Below are 18,847 nucleotides of genomic sequence, written 5' to 3'. Positions count from 1 at the left end.
CGTTTTATACTTACAGCAACCCTGTGAGGTAGGTTAGGCTGACAGCACTGACTGGCCCAAGCGAGCTTTATGGCTGCGTGGGAATTTGAATCCTGAACTCCAAGGTCATAGTTTAATCATTTTGCCACATTGGCTCTCACTTCACTTGCAATATAAAGTGCATAAGCACCAATACAACGGACTATCGCAACCTATATAAATGATGAAAGCTGTAATCTTGTGCTCGCTATTTTGAAGTAAGCCCTACTGGACACCATGGGACTTACTTCCAAGCAAATAAAGAGAATGTGCATATCGAATATTTTTCCTATTGGGCATACTTTTGGTTTCCCCACAATGTTCACTTCAAACAAAGATTAGTTTCTGAATGTTATAGACAGACAATAATCTATTTTCCATAGATCAGCTGAGTGGAATATCATTTCAAATCACATTATCCTGAAACAGCATATTTCAGTGCTTCATCCTGAACACACAAACATGGATCAAGCATGAAGGGTGGGTTAAATTGTGCCAAAATGTTAACAAAATCTCTACTGTATAACTGTTAATATTAGAGTCATGAAAATTCCCCCGTCTTTATTTATTTATTATTTGGTTTATATCCCGCCCTTCCTCCCAGCAGGAGCCCTTTATGAACTAAACAAGACAAAACCATGCAAAGGTCAAGTTCTACAAGCAAGGAATTCTGAACAGCTGATCATAGGTCTGCGTGGCTTCAATCAGTCACTAGATTATCCTTGCCAGTGATTATCCTCCAGGTTCTGGGGGCTCTTGGATAAGATGCCCCCAGTCGGGTCCTTCCCCTCAGTGGGCCCACTTTGTCACTGCCACCACTGCCCTCTCCCTCTAGACCCAACCAACATCACTGCCTGGAAAAAGAGGGCAAGGCAAATTTAGGCTGTTTCATTTTATCTTTCCTCTTGTCACTGCCTGAGGGCTTGGAGACAGCAGGTGAGCAGGCAGCAAGAGGGAGAAGGAGGAAGAGCCAGGCTATGGGGCTTTGGGGGTCAGTTGAACCTTGGCTGCCCAGCAGTGCTGACTCTTGTTGCCAACCCTGATGCTTGCAATATCAGATCAGAATAAAATATGAAACCTAATATACATATTCATAAGGGAACCAGGGTAAAACTACTGCATTGCCCTTACCTCCCTTGCTGTGTGTAGCCAAGGCAGGCAAGCCAGAACATTACACATTTGTGCATAGTACAAGACATAGTCTTGCTCAGACACAAACTCCACCCCACCTCCTTTGCTTTTCCCTGATTTATCTTTCTCTGAAGCACATGCTTTCAGTTGACACAGCTAAAGAACAAACTCCCTCTAGAGACAGCCAATATTAGTCCATATTTGGCTTGGAGAGATTGCTACTGAATGATGCAAGATACTCTCTATGCTCTCTATGCTTCAGAGACCAAAGTCTGCCTGTGAAGAATTCAGAGCCTGGAGAACAGCAAACCCAAGTTAGGAATTACATAATGTTTCCCATAAGAACGCTGTATCATCAGCTTTTATCCTCTTACAGTAAACATAAAATGAGGAGGAAGAAGGAATGAACAGCATTCAAATGGTACCTAGAATCCTCCACCCAACAAGGCTTTAGAATAAAGGTTGTATAGAGCAACTTGATTACATTTATAGATACTGAGGATTAGCAGGCAAAACCTTTACTATAAAAATAAACACACAATACTGAGAAGCTGGAAAGAATGGCAAATCAGAAACTTTGCACAGCCCATTTATACAGAACTTATGTTCAAAATGATTACTGAAAGGAAATACAGCCAGCTCCTACTTGACTAAATGAGCTTTTTTTTTAAAGCAATAACAATATTTACTAGAATCATGAACATCTTAATTTAAACATACGTTATGGTTTACTAAGAAACTCCCTAGGTTTGGGGGCTTATCTGGATACGGCCAAGTAATATAGTGTGAACTTAACAGAGTCCCTTAATTATCCAAAATAAAAAATCTGTGAACTTTTGCTATGATGAATCTTGAGTATCTGTTTTTGTAAATCATTCATTTCAGTGTTCACTGGGGCTCCCATAGCAATTTTCAATGCTATATTTAAAAAACAGTAGATGTCTTGGTAAATATCCATTCAGCGTGCTAGGACTTTGGAGGCCTTTAAAACCTCTGCTCATACTTGCTACCTCTTAATGCGGATCATACTTCATGTGGCAACAAAACATTATTTTTGCCAAATGTGGTTACTGGGACATGGAAGGGCTTGAAATATGCCTGAAACCAAATGGCAATCTATCAGGATCATTTTACTCTGCACTGTAAAATACTTCTATTTTGTTTATCAATGGCATTTCCTCCTATATTTTCACTATACCTAGGCTAGCCTTGGAAACATCACTATTATTCTCCTGGACTATATTTATTCCTCTTAGTTACTACATGTGAAATTAGAATGCCCTTAGTTTATAACACTACAACATATTAGCGAGATAAACAAGAAATCACAGATGGGCTTCCTCTGAGCATTTAGAAATACAAAGGTTTACACAATTTTTGAGTAGATTTTTGCAGTAAATTATAAAATATTCCCTTGCAAAATGGTAAAAATATGAGAGAAGAGAACAAATGCAACTAATTGTAATGCTCAGGCATTAGCTAGATATTAGGACTGAAGGTTTTTTAAGAAAAGCATGTTTAAAATTTTCCTAATAAACTTTAAAAACACTCTGTTGTTGTTATTTTATTATAGTTTTATTATTACATTTATATCCCACCTTTTCTCCAAGGAGCTCAAGGTGGCATTCAGACATGGTTCTCCCCTCCCGATTTTATCCTAACCTGTGAAGTAGGTTAGGCTGTGAGGCAGTGACTGGCCGAAGGTCACCCAGTGAGCTTCATGGCTAAGCAGGGTTTTGAACCCTGGTCTCCTAGGTCACAGTTTGACACCAACCACTACCTCACAATGGCTCTGTTCAGAAACATCTCTGTATTGTGCTGTTCCAGTTAGTAAATTGTGCCACTGATGCTGGAGCAAAACTGCAAGGATTGGCTACTGAGACAAATTTGTTTTCTGAAAAGCTGCTTTATTTGAAAAAAAACCCCATCTTGCTTTCAAAAATATTTTGAAGGGGTAAAAATATTACAGGGGGATCTCTTCCTTCAACCTTTTGCACAGCAGTGCACAGTGATAGCCTTTTGTGGACAACAACCAAGATGATTTATTTAACATGCCCAGAAGCATGACGTGACTTCAAAAATGTCAGTCAGCTATAAAAGTATGATGTGTTCTGTCTTAATCTCCAACTTCTGATCCTGGCACTGTGTGCTTTGAAACAGCAGTAAAAAGTGTTCCTAAAACCATTCTCCCTTCAGGCCTTTCATTTACCAATTGTACCTAATCAGAAGAGCTTAAAACGCTTTTGCTAAGTCACTCTGCACTTCTTTCTTCCTGCTCAGTTTAAAAGAGCAATGGAAGAACCAAATCTATTTTCATTAAGAGAAAGAAATACATTCACTTGATTGTTTATCAGCCAGCCAAGACTTTATCATAAGTGAAAGGTTCTTGTTTACCTCAGTTTGAGGTCAAGCACAAGGGTTTGAGATCTGGAATATTAAAGTATTTTTTTCAAATTATGCATCAGAGAGCCTTTTTAATCCTGCCCTCTCATACGATTAATATTGCTGCTGTTTACTGTAAACAGTTTGGCATTTTAAAATGTGTAATTTTCTCTCTTTTCTTGATAATCATTTTTTTTTAAAAAAACCCACAAGCTTTACTTATAAAAAAATTATGAATACATTAAGAAAAGAAAACAACACATTCTCTTAAACATATTATCTTTTCAGGAAAAACTAAAAATAACATTTTTATAGAAACGAGATGTTCAACACTTGGAAAAAGTAAGTTATCATGAAAAAACAACTATTTTTCATGCTTAAGAAAATAGAAAAGACCACAAATAGTGTAAACTATCTAGTATCTAGTAATACTATATAATAATATAACCACAAATAGTGCAAACAATGTCTCAAATTGTTTTTGCTAAGATTTACCTCTGCAATCTCAATCCGTTTTGCAAGTTCATCAAGTGAAGAAAAGCTTTCATCCAGTGAATAAACTTCTGATAAACTATAAAGTGCTTGTTCAGGTGGCATAAGTGAAAGAATTTCAGAGTCCCCATGGCCTTCTAGGTGTTTGAGGGACTCTTCTCTGTCTTTTATGCTGCCGTTTAAAAACTGATCAAAGAAGTCTTCTGGTTCTTCATTTTCACATTCCTTTTCCAGTGTTGCTCTTTCCTCTTGTATCCCTTCATATGGAACACTGTCCTGTTCAGGCATATTACTTTCACTGCACACATCCCCACTAAAATCTGATGTTCTGCTCTGCACAGATTTTGTATCACTTCCATAAACAGGCTGCTGCTGCTGGTTTAATATGTTGCTTCCCAGCTGGCTACTGAAAATCACAACAGAGCCAGAAGAGTCTTTTGACCTGAGTAAATTTCTTTCAGACTGAACATTTTCATCTGTGGAAATTAAATCAGGAGGCATATAATCAGCATCTGTCAAAACCAATGTGTCTACCATTGGCTCACGAGAGCACTCTGCTGCAGGCTCCTCAGCAGCTGCTGCTATTTTTGCTACCTCCTCAGAGAACTGTTCTTCTCTTGGCTGCCGACAGTTACTTTCACTAGCATCCTTTGAAGATAAACAGCCTGAGTGAGGCGTGCCCTGTGTCCCTGTGGACTGAGTGGGTGGCTCCACTGTTGATTCAGCACTGCAGTGCTCCTCCTCCATGTGGTCCTTTCCCACAGCCCGTCGAAGACTTGCCCTCTCCTGAAGAGTATGACAGTTTTCAGGTTGGAAACCCTCACCCTCTTTGTGATGATTCTCTTCCTTTGGTCCAATGCCAGGTGAAGTTTGAGCATCTAAATGCAACAGGAAAAAGAGTTCAAGCATTTAAAAGTAATTCAGTACAACAGGATTGTAGGAAGAAAAACAAAATCAGGAATCTGATAACGTTGCCCATTAATATTTTGATGGAATTCCTGTTTGGCAGCAATCGCTGTGCTCCACTAATTTTCATTCATGAAATACCAACTTTATTTTGTGAATAAAGTAGCTAATTTTATTTCTGTTGACTTTTTGAGAACTTAACAACATCAAAGTATTCTTTTTTTCTTTAACTTTGGTGACAATTGGCTTAATTTCTCTTAAATATTTTTATATAGAAAAGCACAGATTGGTTTAAACATTTTTAGGGAAAGGGAACCAGTGTCAGATAATTATTTCATGGTATCACTGCTAAAAGATATTGCCAGTTCTGGAAATAATTTAAAAAGTATAAACCATACTGTTTACTTAACTAAAAAAAAAAAGACTTCAAGCATCTGAAAGATTATAAAACCTCCATGTTTAGTGCTGTAGCTGTACACACTATTAAGCATGCACAAGTACCATTAAAATAATGGGATTTAACTATGCCCTAGACTGTTATCAGGCAGAGTAATCCTATAAAGGTCTAGGGGTGGGGGATTCCTTGACAGAGAAACTAAGCCCTGCCAGCTGGTCAGAAGGCGCTACTTGTTCTCCCTCCCCCAATATGCACAGGTGTTTCCTAATTTCCCTCCCATTGATTGTACTATAGGAGAAATTAATTATGTCAGCTCAGTTTTTATTTACCTGGTTAGGAGGTGCGTCAGAGGAATGGAACCCAACCTCTGATCTACCCTGACACATCCCTTTTAAGTCCCTGCTGCCATCATCAGTGGAGAAGCAATGGCAGAGGAAGCTCTGACTGTGTAGGTGGGGCAGGAGTTCTGCGGCATAGTTTACAGAAATTCAATATAAATTAAGATTACTTTACATGGAGTGTATAGGATGGAGCTTAAGCAATAGAAGTATCCAGTGTTTTGAACCAATGCTTGCAGTGTTCTTGATAAAGTACAGTGCCTTGCAAAAGTAATCAGACCCCTAACCAATGCTCTCATATTACTGAATTACAAATGGTACATTGTAATTTCGTTCTTTATATTTTATTTTGAAACGCCAAAACTCAAAATCAATTACTGTAAGGTGACATTGGTTTTATGTTGGGAAATGTTTGTAAGAAACATAAAAAACTGAAACATGTTGCTTGCATAAGTATTCAACCTCTGTGCTGTGGAAACTCCCAGTTTACACAGATGAAAGAAATTACCCTGTCAAGGATACAGTTACCTTACCATTGGCCTCCATCTGTGAACCATTAAAGTTGCTGTCACATGATCAGGATAAAAACTGCACTGTTGAAGGATCATTGGTCAGGCTGTGGATCTGAAGGAAAATGAAGACCAAAGAGCATTCTACAGAAGTGAGAGATAATGTAATACCAATGCATAGATTAGGAAACGGGTACAAAATAATATCCAAGTATTTGGATATCCCAGTGAGCATAGTTGGAACACTAATCAGGAAGTGGAAGCTGCATCACACCACCCAGGCACTGCCAAGAAAAGGCTGTCTCTCACAACTCAGCACTCGAACAAGAAGGAGACTTGTGAGAGAAGTCATAGAGAGGCCAACAATCACTTTGAAGGAGCTACAGAGTTCAGTGGCTGGGAGTGAAGTAATGGTGCACCATATCAAGAACTCTGCATAACACTGGGAGGGTGTTTATATGGGAGGGTGGCAAGAAACAAGCCGTTACTCAAAACGTACCATCTGAAAACACATCTGGAGTTTGCCAGAAAGCAGCTGCGATGTGGGAAAAGATTTTGTGGTCAGATGAGACTAAGATAGAGCTTTTTGGCCAAAACTCAAAGTGCTATGTGTGGTGCAAACCTAACACTGCCCATGCCTCAAGACACACCATCCCTACAGTGAAGTATGGTTGTGGCAGCATCATGCTGTGGGGATGCTTCTCATCAGCAGGGACCAGGCATCTTGTTAAAATTGAAGGATGGATGGATGGAGCAAAATACAGAGAAATACTGCAAGAGAACCTGCTTCAGTCCACTAAAAAACTGAAGCTTGGGAGGAAATTTATTTTTCAGCAGGACAATGATCCCAAGCACAAGGCCAAAGCAACACTGAAGTGGCTCAAGACAAAAAGGTGAATGTCCTACAGTGGCCCAGACAAAGTCCTGATCTCAATCCCATTGAGAATCTGTGGCACTATTTGAAAAGTGCGGTCCACAAGCGACATCCAACCAACCTGAATGATCTGGATTGAATCTGCCAAGAAGAATGAGCCAAAATCCCTCCGTCAAAGCTGGTACATACCTACTCCAAAAGACTTAAAGTTGTTATTGCAGCGAAAGGTGGCTCTACCAAATATTAATCTGTGGGGGTTGAATACTTATGCAAGCAACATGTTCAGTTTACGTTTCTTACAAACATTTCCCAACATAAAACCATTGTCACCTTACAATAATTGATCTTGAGTTTCAGTGTTTCAAAATAAAATATCATACAGAACAATATTACAATGTACCATTTGTAATTCAGTAATATAAGAGCATTAGTCAGGAGTCTGATTACTTTTGCAAGGCACTGTGCATAAGGATTACACAAGGATACTTCCATAATATTGAAAGATATTGAGCAAGGAGGAGATGGGCCTATACAGGATATTCCAAGGCGTCTTCAAACAGCTCAAGAGCCTATTCACTGGTGCAACCTTGCACTAGTGATAAGCAAGCAGAGCTACACAACTCTGCTCAATTTATTTTTATTTATAAAATTTGTATACAGGTATTTTGTTAAAACATCAAGGTAGTTTGTAACACATTAAAAAACCACCATCACCATAGGAAAAAAATACAATAAAAACAAAGTTCAACTGTTGCAAAAAAAAATCTTAATTGCCTGCCTGATGGAACAGAAAGGTTTTCAGCAGGTGCTTAAAAGTTAAAATAGAAGGTGCCTGCTGAATCTGTGTTGGCAGAGCATTCCAGAGAACTGGACTGATGACACTGAAGGCTCGATTTCGTGTCCATGTTAAATGGGCCTCGCCAACTCAGGGGGAACAACCAAAGCCACTCCTGCAGATGATCTCAGTGATTGAGTTGGGATATAAGGGTTCAATTGATCCCTAAGATACTTGGACCTAAGTTGTTCAGTGCTTTGTAAATTAATACAAGGACCTTGAACCTGGCTTGGTAGTGGATGGGTAGCCAGTGCAGATGTTTTAAAAGTGGTGTCACATGTCGGCCATGTGCTCCCACCAGTAATCTGGCCGCTGCATTTTGCACCAGCTGGAGTCCTGAACCAGGGCCAAAGGCAGCTCACATAAAGCTCATTGCAATAATTGAGCCTCGAGGTTACCAACGCATAGACTACAGAGGTCAGGCTATCCTGTCCAGGAACGGCCATAGCTGACAAACCAGACAAAGCTGGTAAAAAGCACTCCTAGTCACAGAGGATACTTGAGCCTCTCGTGACAAAAGTGAATCCAGGAGTACCCCTATGCTACAGACCTGATCCTTCAAAGGAAGAGCGACCCCATCCAGAACAGGTAAGCTGCCTATCTCCCAATACATGAGAACCACCTACCCCAAAAGCCTCCGTCTTCCCAGGATTCAAGCAAGTTTATTGGCCCTCATCCAGTCCCCTATAGCAGTAGTTCCCAACGTGGGGGGCTGCGAAGTAATCCAGAGGCGGCCACGAACAGTAATGATTTATTTATTTATTTATTTATTTAAAAAGTCTTCACTCCCTGGACGCTGTCTGGTCTCCACTGCCGCTGCAGATGGCACCTCTCCCTTTGTCCAAACAAGAGGGGAGGACTTTGCTGAAGTGCCAGAAAGTCTTTCAGGCACACCAAGGGCAGGCATCTGCCTATACCACACGTGGTGTCTGCCATAGGCAGATGCCAAAGGAGGCTGAGGGAGGTGGTGCCAGGAAGAGGGTTTTACTCTCCTGACTCCTATCTACTTGCACTGCTGCTGCTGCTGCTGCCCTTACTCAGAATGAGAGGCGAGGGCTTTTCATGAAGCAAGAAGAAGCAAGGCTGCAAGGAAAGGCTACTTGCCCCCTTCCTTATTGACAGCCTGCCTACCTGCCATTCTTGACTCCTAGTTCCCTGCCACCTCCTTTTAAAAATTATTCTTATTTGTGAGGCCACCCAGATCTCACCTTTGGCCCAGACAGAGCCAAGGAGCAGTGAGGAAGCTCAGGGCTTGCTCGCCCCCATCTCTGAGGCTAAGTGTGTGTGCCAGTGTCCCCACTTTCTTCCACCTATATTCCGCCCCCCCAACCTCTCTTTCCAAGATGCTGCAGCAGTTGAGGGTTTCCCCCCACCCACGTGCCCAAATGCATGCACGCCTGCAGACGCTTGTAGGAGGGGCAGGTGTGTTTGTGTGTGTGCTGATCTGTCTTCTGTTCCACTCTCATTTCCCAAGTGTATGCTAACCAAGTTATCAGTTCTGATGATCATCCCAAGGCCTAAAAGCACTAACCCCCTCTCCTTAACCTATCCACCCTTTTCCCTTCACAATACAGCATCCCAACCACTACCACTTTGCTGCTTCTTGATGATGATTATTTTTTAAAAGCACAACAGGTTGGCTGAGGCTGGAGTCCACATACTACAGCTAAAATGTATTTTATTTATTTAATTATTATTGCATTTATATCCCACCTTTCCTCTAAGTTGCTCATGGTGGTGCACATGGCCCCCTCCCCCTTCCATTTTATGCTTACACCAACCTTGTGAGATAGGTCAGGCTGAAAGACTGTGTCTGGCCCAAGATCATCCAGTGGGCTTCACGGCTGGGTGGGGATCTTAGCCCAACACTGTAACCCATTGGTGTTGGGAGACAGGACTGTACATCTTCAAATTGTTGGAGGGGGGAGGGGGATCCCAATTTGATTGGACCTTTGCATTAAGAAAAGAAAGCAACACCTCCCTGTCTGCAGGGAGCTTTTAATGGAAAGGGATATTTGGAGATGTGATTTTGCTATGCACCATTTTTTTCAATTAACAGAGACTAAAATTACAATTAAAGTGGGGGGGGGTTACAAACTTTTTTGAGCTTACAAAAGGGGTCATAAAGGTTGGGAACCATTGCCCTACAGCATTCAGACACCGACCCAGAGCGTTCACAGGCTCACCGGATCCAGATGTTATGGAGAAATAGAGCTGTGTATTATCAGCATATTGCTGACACCTTGCTCCAAAACTCCTGATGACCACTCCCAACTGCTTCATACAGATGCTGAATAGCACTGGGCAGAAAATAGTACCTGAAGAACCCAGTGACACAAGTGTCAGGGGGCCAAGGAACACTCATCCAGTGTTACTCTCTGGATGTGACCCTGAAGTGGAACCTGTTGGTATTTTATTGGTCTGTTGCAGTAAGAAGCTGCCGTCGGCCCTTCTTTTAATTTCTGTGCCTAAGTAACACTGTATCGGACCGAGACATTTAAGGTCCACTTGGGTTTCAAGCTGTTTTCTGAATTCCTGCTCTTCTTCTACAGTACTACATATGAATAAAATATCATCAACAAAGGGTTATGGGCCCAGCCATCCCAGGCAGCCAGACAGGGTGAAAAAGGCGGCGCAGCAAATCCAAGAGCGAATTAAAGGAGTGCCATAGAAAGGCGAGATGGCAACATACGGTAGCTCAACAATACCCATGGAACGGCTGGGAGGCACTAATTATACGTATTGGAAGGTGAAAACAGAAATGCTTCTAGTAAAAGAGGGCGTATGGCACACGGTGTCAGAAGACGGCCCTCCTGAACCCACACCACCAGAGTGGATCAGAGCCGAAGAAAAGGCAACAGCGCTGATAATTCTGTCTCTGGAAAACTCACAACTACTACTCGTAAGAGGATTAACAACCGCAAAGGATGTATGGACTGCTTTGCGAAACGCGCACGTAAGAAATACAGCAGGAAGCAAGGTCCTACTGGCAAGGAGACTGTATCAGACACGTTATCAGGAGGGTGGATCCATGCAAGAGCATCTACAAAAGCTATGAGGTTTATTTGCTGATCTGCAAGATCTTGATGTACAACATACACCGCAACAGCAGGTGTATATCATTCTATCAACCCTAACCTCCTCCTGGGACGGAGTAGTCAGTGCGCTCGAATCACTGCCAGATGCTGAGCTCACAGTTGAGTACGTAACGGGCAAACTGATCCAAGAGGCAGAAAGACGACGAGAGAAAGACTGGCTGAGCAAAAAGGAAAACACGACAAGGAACGAGAGCGAAACGAGAGTATATGGAGTAAAACGTTGCTTCGAATGTGGGTCCCGTTCCCATCTACGCAAACAATGCCCAGTCAGGGATACAGACAAAAGACGACAAAACAAGAGGGATCTGTTTGCAGTACACATCGTGAGAGCCCAGGAGATGAAGACAGTAGAAGACAGTACTCTATGGGTGATTGACTCAGGGGCGACACATTTTTTGGCAAAAGACGCTAGTCAGTTCGAAACTCTCACCCCAGCGAAACAGCAAAGCATCTATTTGGCAGACGGAAGTTGTTGTAAAATAGAGGGGGTAGGAACAATGTATTTGACATGTTTAAACACTTTGGTAACAAATGTTTTGTATGTCCCACGTGTGGACAGAAACATAATGTCAGTGGCTAAATTGAATGACATGGGTTATGCAGTATACTTTGATAAGGGAGAATGCCAGATAAGAAAAGAAGGGAATGTGTGAGTACAGGGAAAAGTGAAAAACGCCTTATTCATGGTAAACAATAGGTCTCCAAAACATGTAAATACAGTGGGAAACGTGCCACCACATGACCAATGTATCCACCTATATCACAGAAGATTAGGGCAATGTACAACTGTGTGGGGGAAGGGGGGAAGCAAAGGTGTACGTGTTGACTACTTGCCAGGCTGTATCCTATAAAGTGGGTTTTGCATACCTATGTGTATGGACTCTCCTTTTGTTTCGGACGGCTCTCTTGTGTGAACTCATACCGCACCCTGCTGGGACGGGGCGCTGAATACCAACAGAACCATCATAATACAGTGTCTGAGTTAGTCCAGGAGAATACCATGGTTAATGGCATAAAATGCTGCTGAGAGACTGAGCAGAAGTAATAGGGTTGTACTCCCCGTCTCTCTCACGATAAAGATCATCCATCAGGGTGACCAAGGCCAATTCTGTTCCAAAACCAGATCTGAATCCAGATTGTGATGGCTTATCAGTCTCATCCAGGATTACAATTGCAACCACCTTCCCCACCACCTTTGCCAAGAAAGGGGTGCTGGTGACTGGTCTATAGTTGTTACACTCTATTATGTCCAGTGTGGACACACTACTGCCTCTTTAAGGGCAGTCAGCATCACACCATCACACAAGGGTGAGTTTACCACACCTGTGATCCATTCAGTCACCCCACTCAGGCTAGCTTTAATAAGTCAGGATGAACAAGGTTCTAATGAGCAGCTAATTGGGAGCATCACTGCAAGTATCTTGTCCACATCATCAGGCTGCATTAACTGGAACTGATCCCACAACACTGGATTCAACATTGCATAGGACACCTCAGCTGGAACTGTCACAATAGCAGCATCTAAATCACTGTGGAGCCAAGCAATTTTGTCCTTGAAGTGTTTAGCCAGCTGGTTACAGCTGGACACAACATACTCCAGAGGTCTGACCTCCAGCCCACATGGAACAACTCAGTCAGATGGCTCCTCAAGGATGCAATGCAGGAAGCAAAGTAGCATCTCTTTGCTGCCCCCCCCCAATGTGAGCCTGAACATGTACTTGGTTGGCTCTGGAGTGAGATCTATGCCACTTACTCTCTAACCCTTGTCCAATCCATTTCATCAATTGCAGCTTCCCAGTATAGCAAGGAGCAAAGCAGGCTCCACAGCACCAAAGAGGGCCCTCAGAAGCGACTGTGTCAATGGTCCTACAAGTCTCACCATTCCATAGTGAGATTAGGGCCTCAACAGGATCACTTGCTCTATTCACTGGAAAATCCCCCACAGCATTCAGGAATCCATCAAATTCCATCAGTCTCCATCAACTGGTCCCCCACCCCCACAAGGGAGAATTGCTGCTGCAAGACCAAACCTCACCAGGAAATGGTCTGATCATGACTATGGGGTAATATGTTGTTTGTTTGTACATGTTTTTGTACATGTTTTTGTGATTTTTTACTATGATATATTGTATTTTATCTTATTTGTTCACCGCCCTGAGAGCTATTCTGCTAAGGGCGGTATATAAATTGAAATAATAAATAATAATAAATAAATAATAGCCATCCCACTAATTTCCAGGCTACCACCTTCCTCTTTGGAGCAAAGACTAGACTGAGGGTGTGCCCTGCTCTGTGTGTTGGACCAATGACCATTTGAGACAGGTCTATAGTTGCCATGGAGGCCATGAACTCCCAAGCTGGACTTGAGACAACCTCAGCATGGATGTTGAAGTCACCCCAAACCACCGTTCTGGGTTCCTCCAACACCACACCTGAGACAACCTCTGCCAACTCAGTCAGAGACACTGTTGAGTAGCAGGGTGGGTGGTTCACCAACAACATCTCCAATCTGTCTCTTTGGCCCAACACCAGATGCAGGCCCTCCAGTCCCACTCCAAGAGAAAAGGGTTTCCTGGTGATTGACAGTGAACTCCTATGGACTACAGCAACAACTCCCCCCTGCCCCTCCAGTTTGAGCTGATGTCATACCAAGTACTCAGATGGGCAGATCTGAGTCAAATCTGGAGTGCCCAGCTCCCCCACCCATGTCTCACCAGGTCGGCCTGTTCATCCATGATCAAATCATGAATCAGCACGGTTTTATTATGGACCAACCTGACATTCAACAGTAGAACCACCAGACTATTGGGGACAGTGGTAGAGCATCCATTAGTATCAAGTGTAGGAGAACACCTATCATCACTCCTCCAACAGGTCCTTCTACTCCTTTCCTCGATCACTGAGAGAGATCTTTGTCAAGCATAGGATGCCACTGTAGCCATAATAGCTGATTGATTCTACAAAACTATGCTTATATAAAAGCTAAAAACAAGGACTGCTGGACCCATAATGGTAAACTATAGTTTAGTGCTATATGCAAGAGAGGAAATGAGTCAGAGTGAAGTTATGGGTTCATGTGCTCCCCCTGTGCGACTGAGGAAGGACTTCACCAGCATTGACTTTCAGTTCCTCTGAATCTCAATTTATTTTTGTGTGTGACCAGGGATCATGGTTTATCACAAACTCTAACCAGTTTCAAAACAAGCCAACTTCAAACTGTTGTGGACTGGGCTTGTTTATTTGCAAATTCCTCTTTTTTCATTTTTCCAAGATATTACAACAGCAAGCTGATACAAACAATATAATTCTATTGACCCAGGGTTGACCCTGGGACTAAATTGGTTTGGGAGGATGATCTTGGTACACAAATAGACATTACTTGCTGGAATAGGCAGTGGGAGAGGCCTTGGTCCCCACCATATTGATGCATGTGAAAGAGTGTCTCTTAAAGGTGGTACTTTGAAGGTATTGCACATCATTAAAACAGAGCAGAATTATTGTCTAATTGCTGGAGATAATGCCACAGGCAGGGGACGTACTTCTCTATGTGGTGGGTGTGCCTGGTCATGGCAGCCTTTTGGACTATAGTGTTTGAATAAGTCCCAACTATTGTTCACATTATCCCATCAAATCCAGAATTGTCCATCACTCCAACAGAAATTCAAGGCTTAATTTATAAAGAGTGGATCTTTCTTCTGATGGCAGCAGCCAAACTGGAAATAGAACACTGGTGCTCTAATTCGATGTTTACAATTGGGGACTGGTGCTGGGAGGTGTGGCAGCTTGTCCTTATGGAGGGGCTGACGTATCAAAGCCATCTCAATAGAGAATAATGAAGAAAAGCACATCTGAGGAGGTCACTTCTTACATTTGCTAATAGTGAACAGTGCAGTAACAAACTCCAAGGACCTGTATTTTTGGAATGATATGATTCAGAGAATAATAATAATAATTTAATTTATGTGTCGCCTATCTGGCCAATGGCCACTCTAGAGAAGGGAAAAGTATAGGGTCCATTGCTTACCTTGCTATGACCATTGACAAAAACTGGCGGTGCTATATCTCACTCCTTGAAAATGAAAATGGCCTGCCTTCAAGTCGATTCTGGCTTATGGCAACCCTATGAATAGGGTTTTCATGGTAAGCGGTATTCAGAGGGGTTTACCATTGCCTTCCTCTGAGGCAGAGAGGCAGTGACTGGCCCAAGGTCACCCAGTGAGCCTCATTGGCTATGTGGGGATCCAAACCCTGGTCTCCCAGGTCATAATCCAACACTCTAACCACTACACCACACTGGCTCTCAATCTCACTCCTTAAAAAAGTGCATTATTCTCTGCTTCATTGTTTATAGCAGACATATGTTCACATACAGTTTAGCTGTAACTTTTATTCTTGTACGTTTTATTATATATTAGATTGTACAACCCCTCTCATAATAAACATACATTAAAACAAAAAAGAATTTATGCTGGTCAGCTCCTAATAGATGCAACCACATTGTAACAGGCACCATTGTAGGCAGCCACAACAGAGATAGCAAATATTAAATGGCCACTGAGATTAAGTCTCCTTTTCATTCTAAGGGCTGTCTCCTTGAGGCTAGTGATAAAGTATAGGATTTACATCAGGAAGATTTGCAGCATTCTGCCTGAATGGCATTGGCATATTACATTTGAAGCACACTTTTGCTTATATATAATGATTCAGAGTTATATTTTAATCCTTAATTTAATGTATCCCAAATATTTGCATTGCTACATATTTGTTCTCAGAAAATCAGCTCAATTGAAAAATGTCATGCTTTAAATTTAAATGCACACAAATTACTTCTAATATATCCCCTACATGCTCATAAAATATGTATTTCAACCTGGAGCCATAGAATGAGTGATGCTGTGAACTGAAGGTTGTGTTTGGAGTTTGTTTTAAATCTCCTTTCAACCAAACACCAAACTGGATAGCACACCTTCTCTTGTACTAACCTCCCACACATGGCACAAAGTGGCTTAAGACCATTTTTTAAAACAACAATCATAATGAAAAGCACTACCAAAGCAAAAAGATACCTAGCGTAAAAAAAAAAGTTCAACTGGAAAAAGTTCAGGGCATAAAATGCTAGGCTCAGTTTCCACATCATATTTAGATAAATGTTCTTGTAAGTTAGGTCAACAGATATGTAGAAAAGCATCCACAAAAATTAAACTGCCTTCCTGTAAGGTCACACGAGGACATGGCTATTAAGATTGCTCAGAACAATATAATTATTTCTAAGAACAAAAAGATCTTATGACATTTTCCAAGTAGAAAAATAAAAATGCACTTTAAGAGCCACTTTTCCTGCAGTGCAACAAAGAACAGTGCTGCTGCTTGCTCCTATGGGCTCCACTCACTAACTTCCTGTTTAGGACTAGGCCTCCATAGAAAACAGGGGTCTGGTCTGGATGCTAAGGGGATGCACTGACTAGCAAAAGCTCTTTGTGCACACAGTGTGGAGTTCAGAGCTTGTTTGGGAATAACATCTGCTGTGATGAAACAAATATAAATAACTGAATCGCTGGTAACATTAGCATGAAGAGATGGCCTGAAGAACGCAGTCCATGAGGAAGTGAAACAAGATATTACTAAAGGGGTCAAAGTGGCTTAAGAGGTTGTGTGTGATTAAATATGATCCTAAACTTTTGTTTAGCATCTGAAACTTTTCCTAAACTTTTGTGAATTCACTGATTAGGATTCATACATTGTTCTGCTGAACTAACTATACTGCTTTGCTGACACCACCATGTTGTTTGGATGATCGCAGTATTGGAGGATAGCATAGGGAGATGTTGCATCTTTGTATACTAGCTGTGCTGAAAGTAGCAACAGAGAAACAGCTAGCAGAGGGCCACTTTTAAACAACAATTATCTAACACAACTCACTTGTGTAGATGAAGACAATTTCACTCTAAAGTGTTCAGAAAAGCTCCATACTTACTTGATTTTAGGGCACTTTGGGATCAACAGACCCTTCCGTAGGCTCACCGGAAAAGGTTCAGGTCTCACTTCCACCTAAAGATCAGAGGGAACTGACCATTTCCCTTTGGAGGTATACCCAGCCATGTAGTCCTGCTGGACTGCTCTGGGATACTGTCCCAGAGGTTGTTTTGGAGCCAGCTTCCTCAAGGGTCCCTCTATCAAGGATGCTCGGAGGGACACATACTCCTTTACACACCAGAAGCAGGGAAGCAGCGGCAACAAGCCATTCAGCTCCCCCAGGGCTAGGGAAGGCAGGAGGAGAAAACTGGAGCAGATTCCAGAAGGGATGGATACAATTAGGAGGCAAAGGGAAGGTACACATACATCATGTAGGAAGGAAAATCTGGAGCAGAACAGAAGAAAGGACTGAGGTGGGACTTAGTTTGGAAGGAAGGAAGGATTATCTTGATGAGATCTGTCTGAGAAAGCTGGAGAACAGGGGTGCAATGGGTAGTGCAGGGCTGGAGATGGATACGCCTAGACAAAAAAAAGTGGCCTGGCAAAAGTAGAGAAACTGGAAGTGAGGGAAAAGGAGGTGAGGGGAAGCTGGCCTTTAGAACACTAGGTTACACCTCATGCTGGTGAAGGGAAAGTGGCTCAGGTGTGAGGCAGAGAACTTGCATCATGACACTGGACTTTCAGAATCTGAGAAACAGGAGGGGGTGAGGATGACAGTGTGTGCAATAGGGAGTGTGGTTGGCCACCTTGCATATTTTTCCTGCTACTAAGGAATGCTCCGTTATTAGACAACAGCATCCGTGTATGTGTGTGTGTATGAAAATCAATATTGTGTGACTGCAACAAACAGGATCAGCAGGACATAGCACTGACTTTCCAGGATAAGCATGAGGGGTGTGTGTGTGTGTGTGTGTGTGTGGAAGAAGCAATAGCTCTACTCTCTTTAATTTTATGCTATGCCCCACATCCTGTGGTAGCCTATTTGTAAGTGGTGTTCCTGGCAACAGTCTTAATGTTTAATTCTCTATAACTCAAAGCAATAAACATCACCTATAAGACGTTAAATATTTTGATTTTATTATGTATTCGTAATTTTATTATCAACTTTTTATTATCATGACAAATGCAATACAGAAGTGGAGGGGCATGGCTGTGAGGGTGGCATGACTCATGAAGAGACCCTGCACTTCTAAATTTGCCACTATACTACTGATTGTACCTAACAAATGGAAAGCCATTATTGTTTGGTAATTACCCCCTGTTGTGGTTGGAATCTGTGATTGATTTACAGTGCAATCCTATACAAGTTTACTCAGAAGTAAGTCCAGTGAGTACAATGAGACTTACTCCCACACTTGGTATAGGATTTCTCTTCCTAATGACTCAGTCTGTTAAACCCTTAAGCTGATGCATGTCACACACCAGCAAGGAGTAGACCAAAATCTGGAGACAGCATGCAGGAACATATCCAGACAAAGAACATCTCTGCAGCTGACTGCACTACAGCCACATTCAGCCTCCTTTTCTATTTCCTTGCCAATTTTATCAACAGTGGTGGATGTATAGAAGATGGATAGACAGTGTTTAATGTTGGGCAAATGACATGTATTATTTAAAGTTACTGTCAATATATTCTGATTTTTTCCCAAGAAAAGTCTAAGGCATCAAGAACATAATTACTTTCTAATCTTCTGTTAGAAAAATGTCTAGCTATTGCTTTTCTAAATTAAAGTCTTCTAAACACTGATGTGTGGTTTTAAAAAATTAACTCAGATAATTTATAAGAGAGATACCTGATTCGCATGGAGCAGCACCTCTTTCCTTTAAATCTTCAGATACCATTAAACCTATGAAACTCTCAGGTTTCAAGGATTTTTCTTTACTTATTAGCTGA

General features: G+C 41.9%; 1 protein-coding gene across 4 annotated transcripts in view; it reads right to left on the bottom strand.

The window, feature by feature from the left end:
* CNST (consortin, connexin sorting protein) overlaps window positions 1–18,847 on the bottom strand; it is an 89,844-nt gene that overhangs the window by 10,569 nt on the left and 60,428 nt on the right. For all 4 annotated transcript variants that reach the window (XM_061624641.1, XM_061624639.1, XM_061624640.1 and 1 more), the window contains 2 exons: window positions 18,747–18,843; window positions 4,027–4,901 (listed from right to left, as the gene is read on the bottom strand). In XM_061624641.1, the coding sequence (XP_061480625.1) occupies window positions 4,027–4,901; window positions 18,747–18,843 (972 nt within the window). The remainder of the gene's footprint in view (window positions 1–4,026; window positions 4,902–18,746; window positions 18,844–18,847) is intronic.

Source organism: Rhineura floridana, chromosome 4, assembly GCF_030035675.1.
Source record: "Rhineura floridana isolate rRhiFlo1 chromosome 4, rRhiFlo1.hap2, whole genome shotgun sequence".
Lineage (NCBI taxonomy): Eukaryota > Metazoa > Chordata > Lepidosauria > Squamata > Rhineuridae > Rhineura > Rhineura floridana.
The sequence above is the reverse complement of the archived record's forward strand: the minus strand, read 5'-3'. Positions and strand labels throughout refer to the sequence as shown.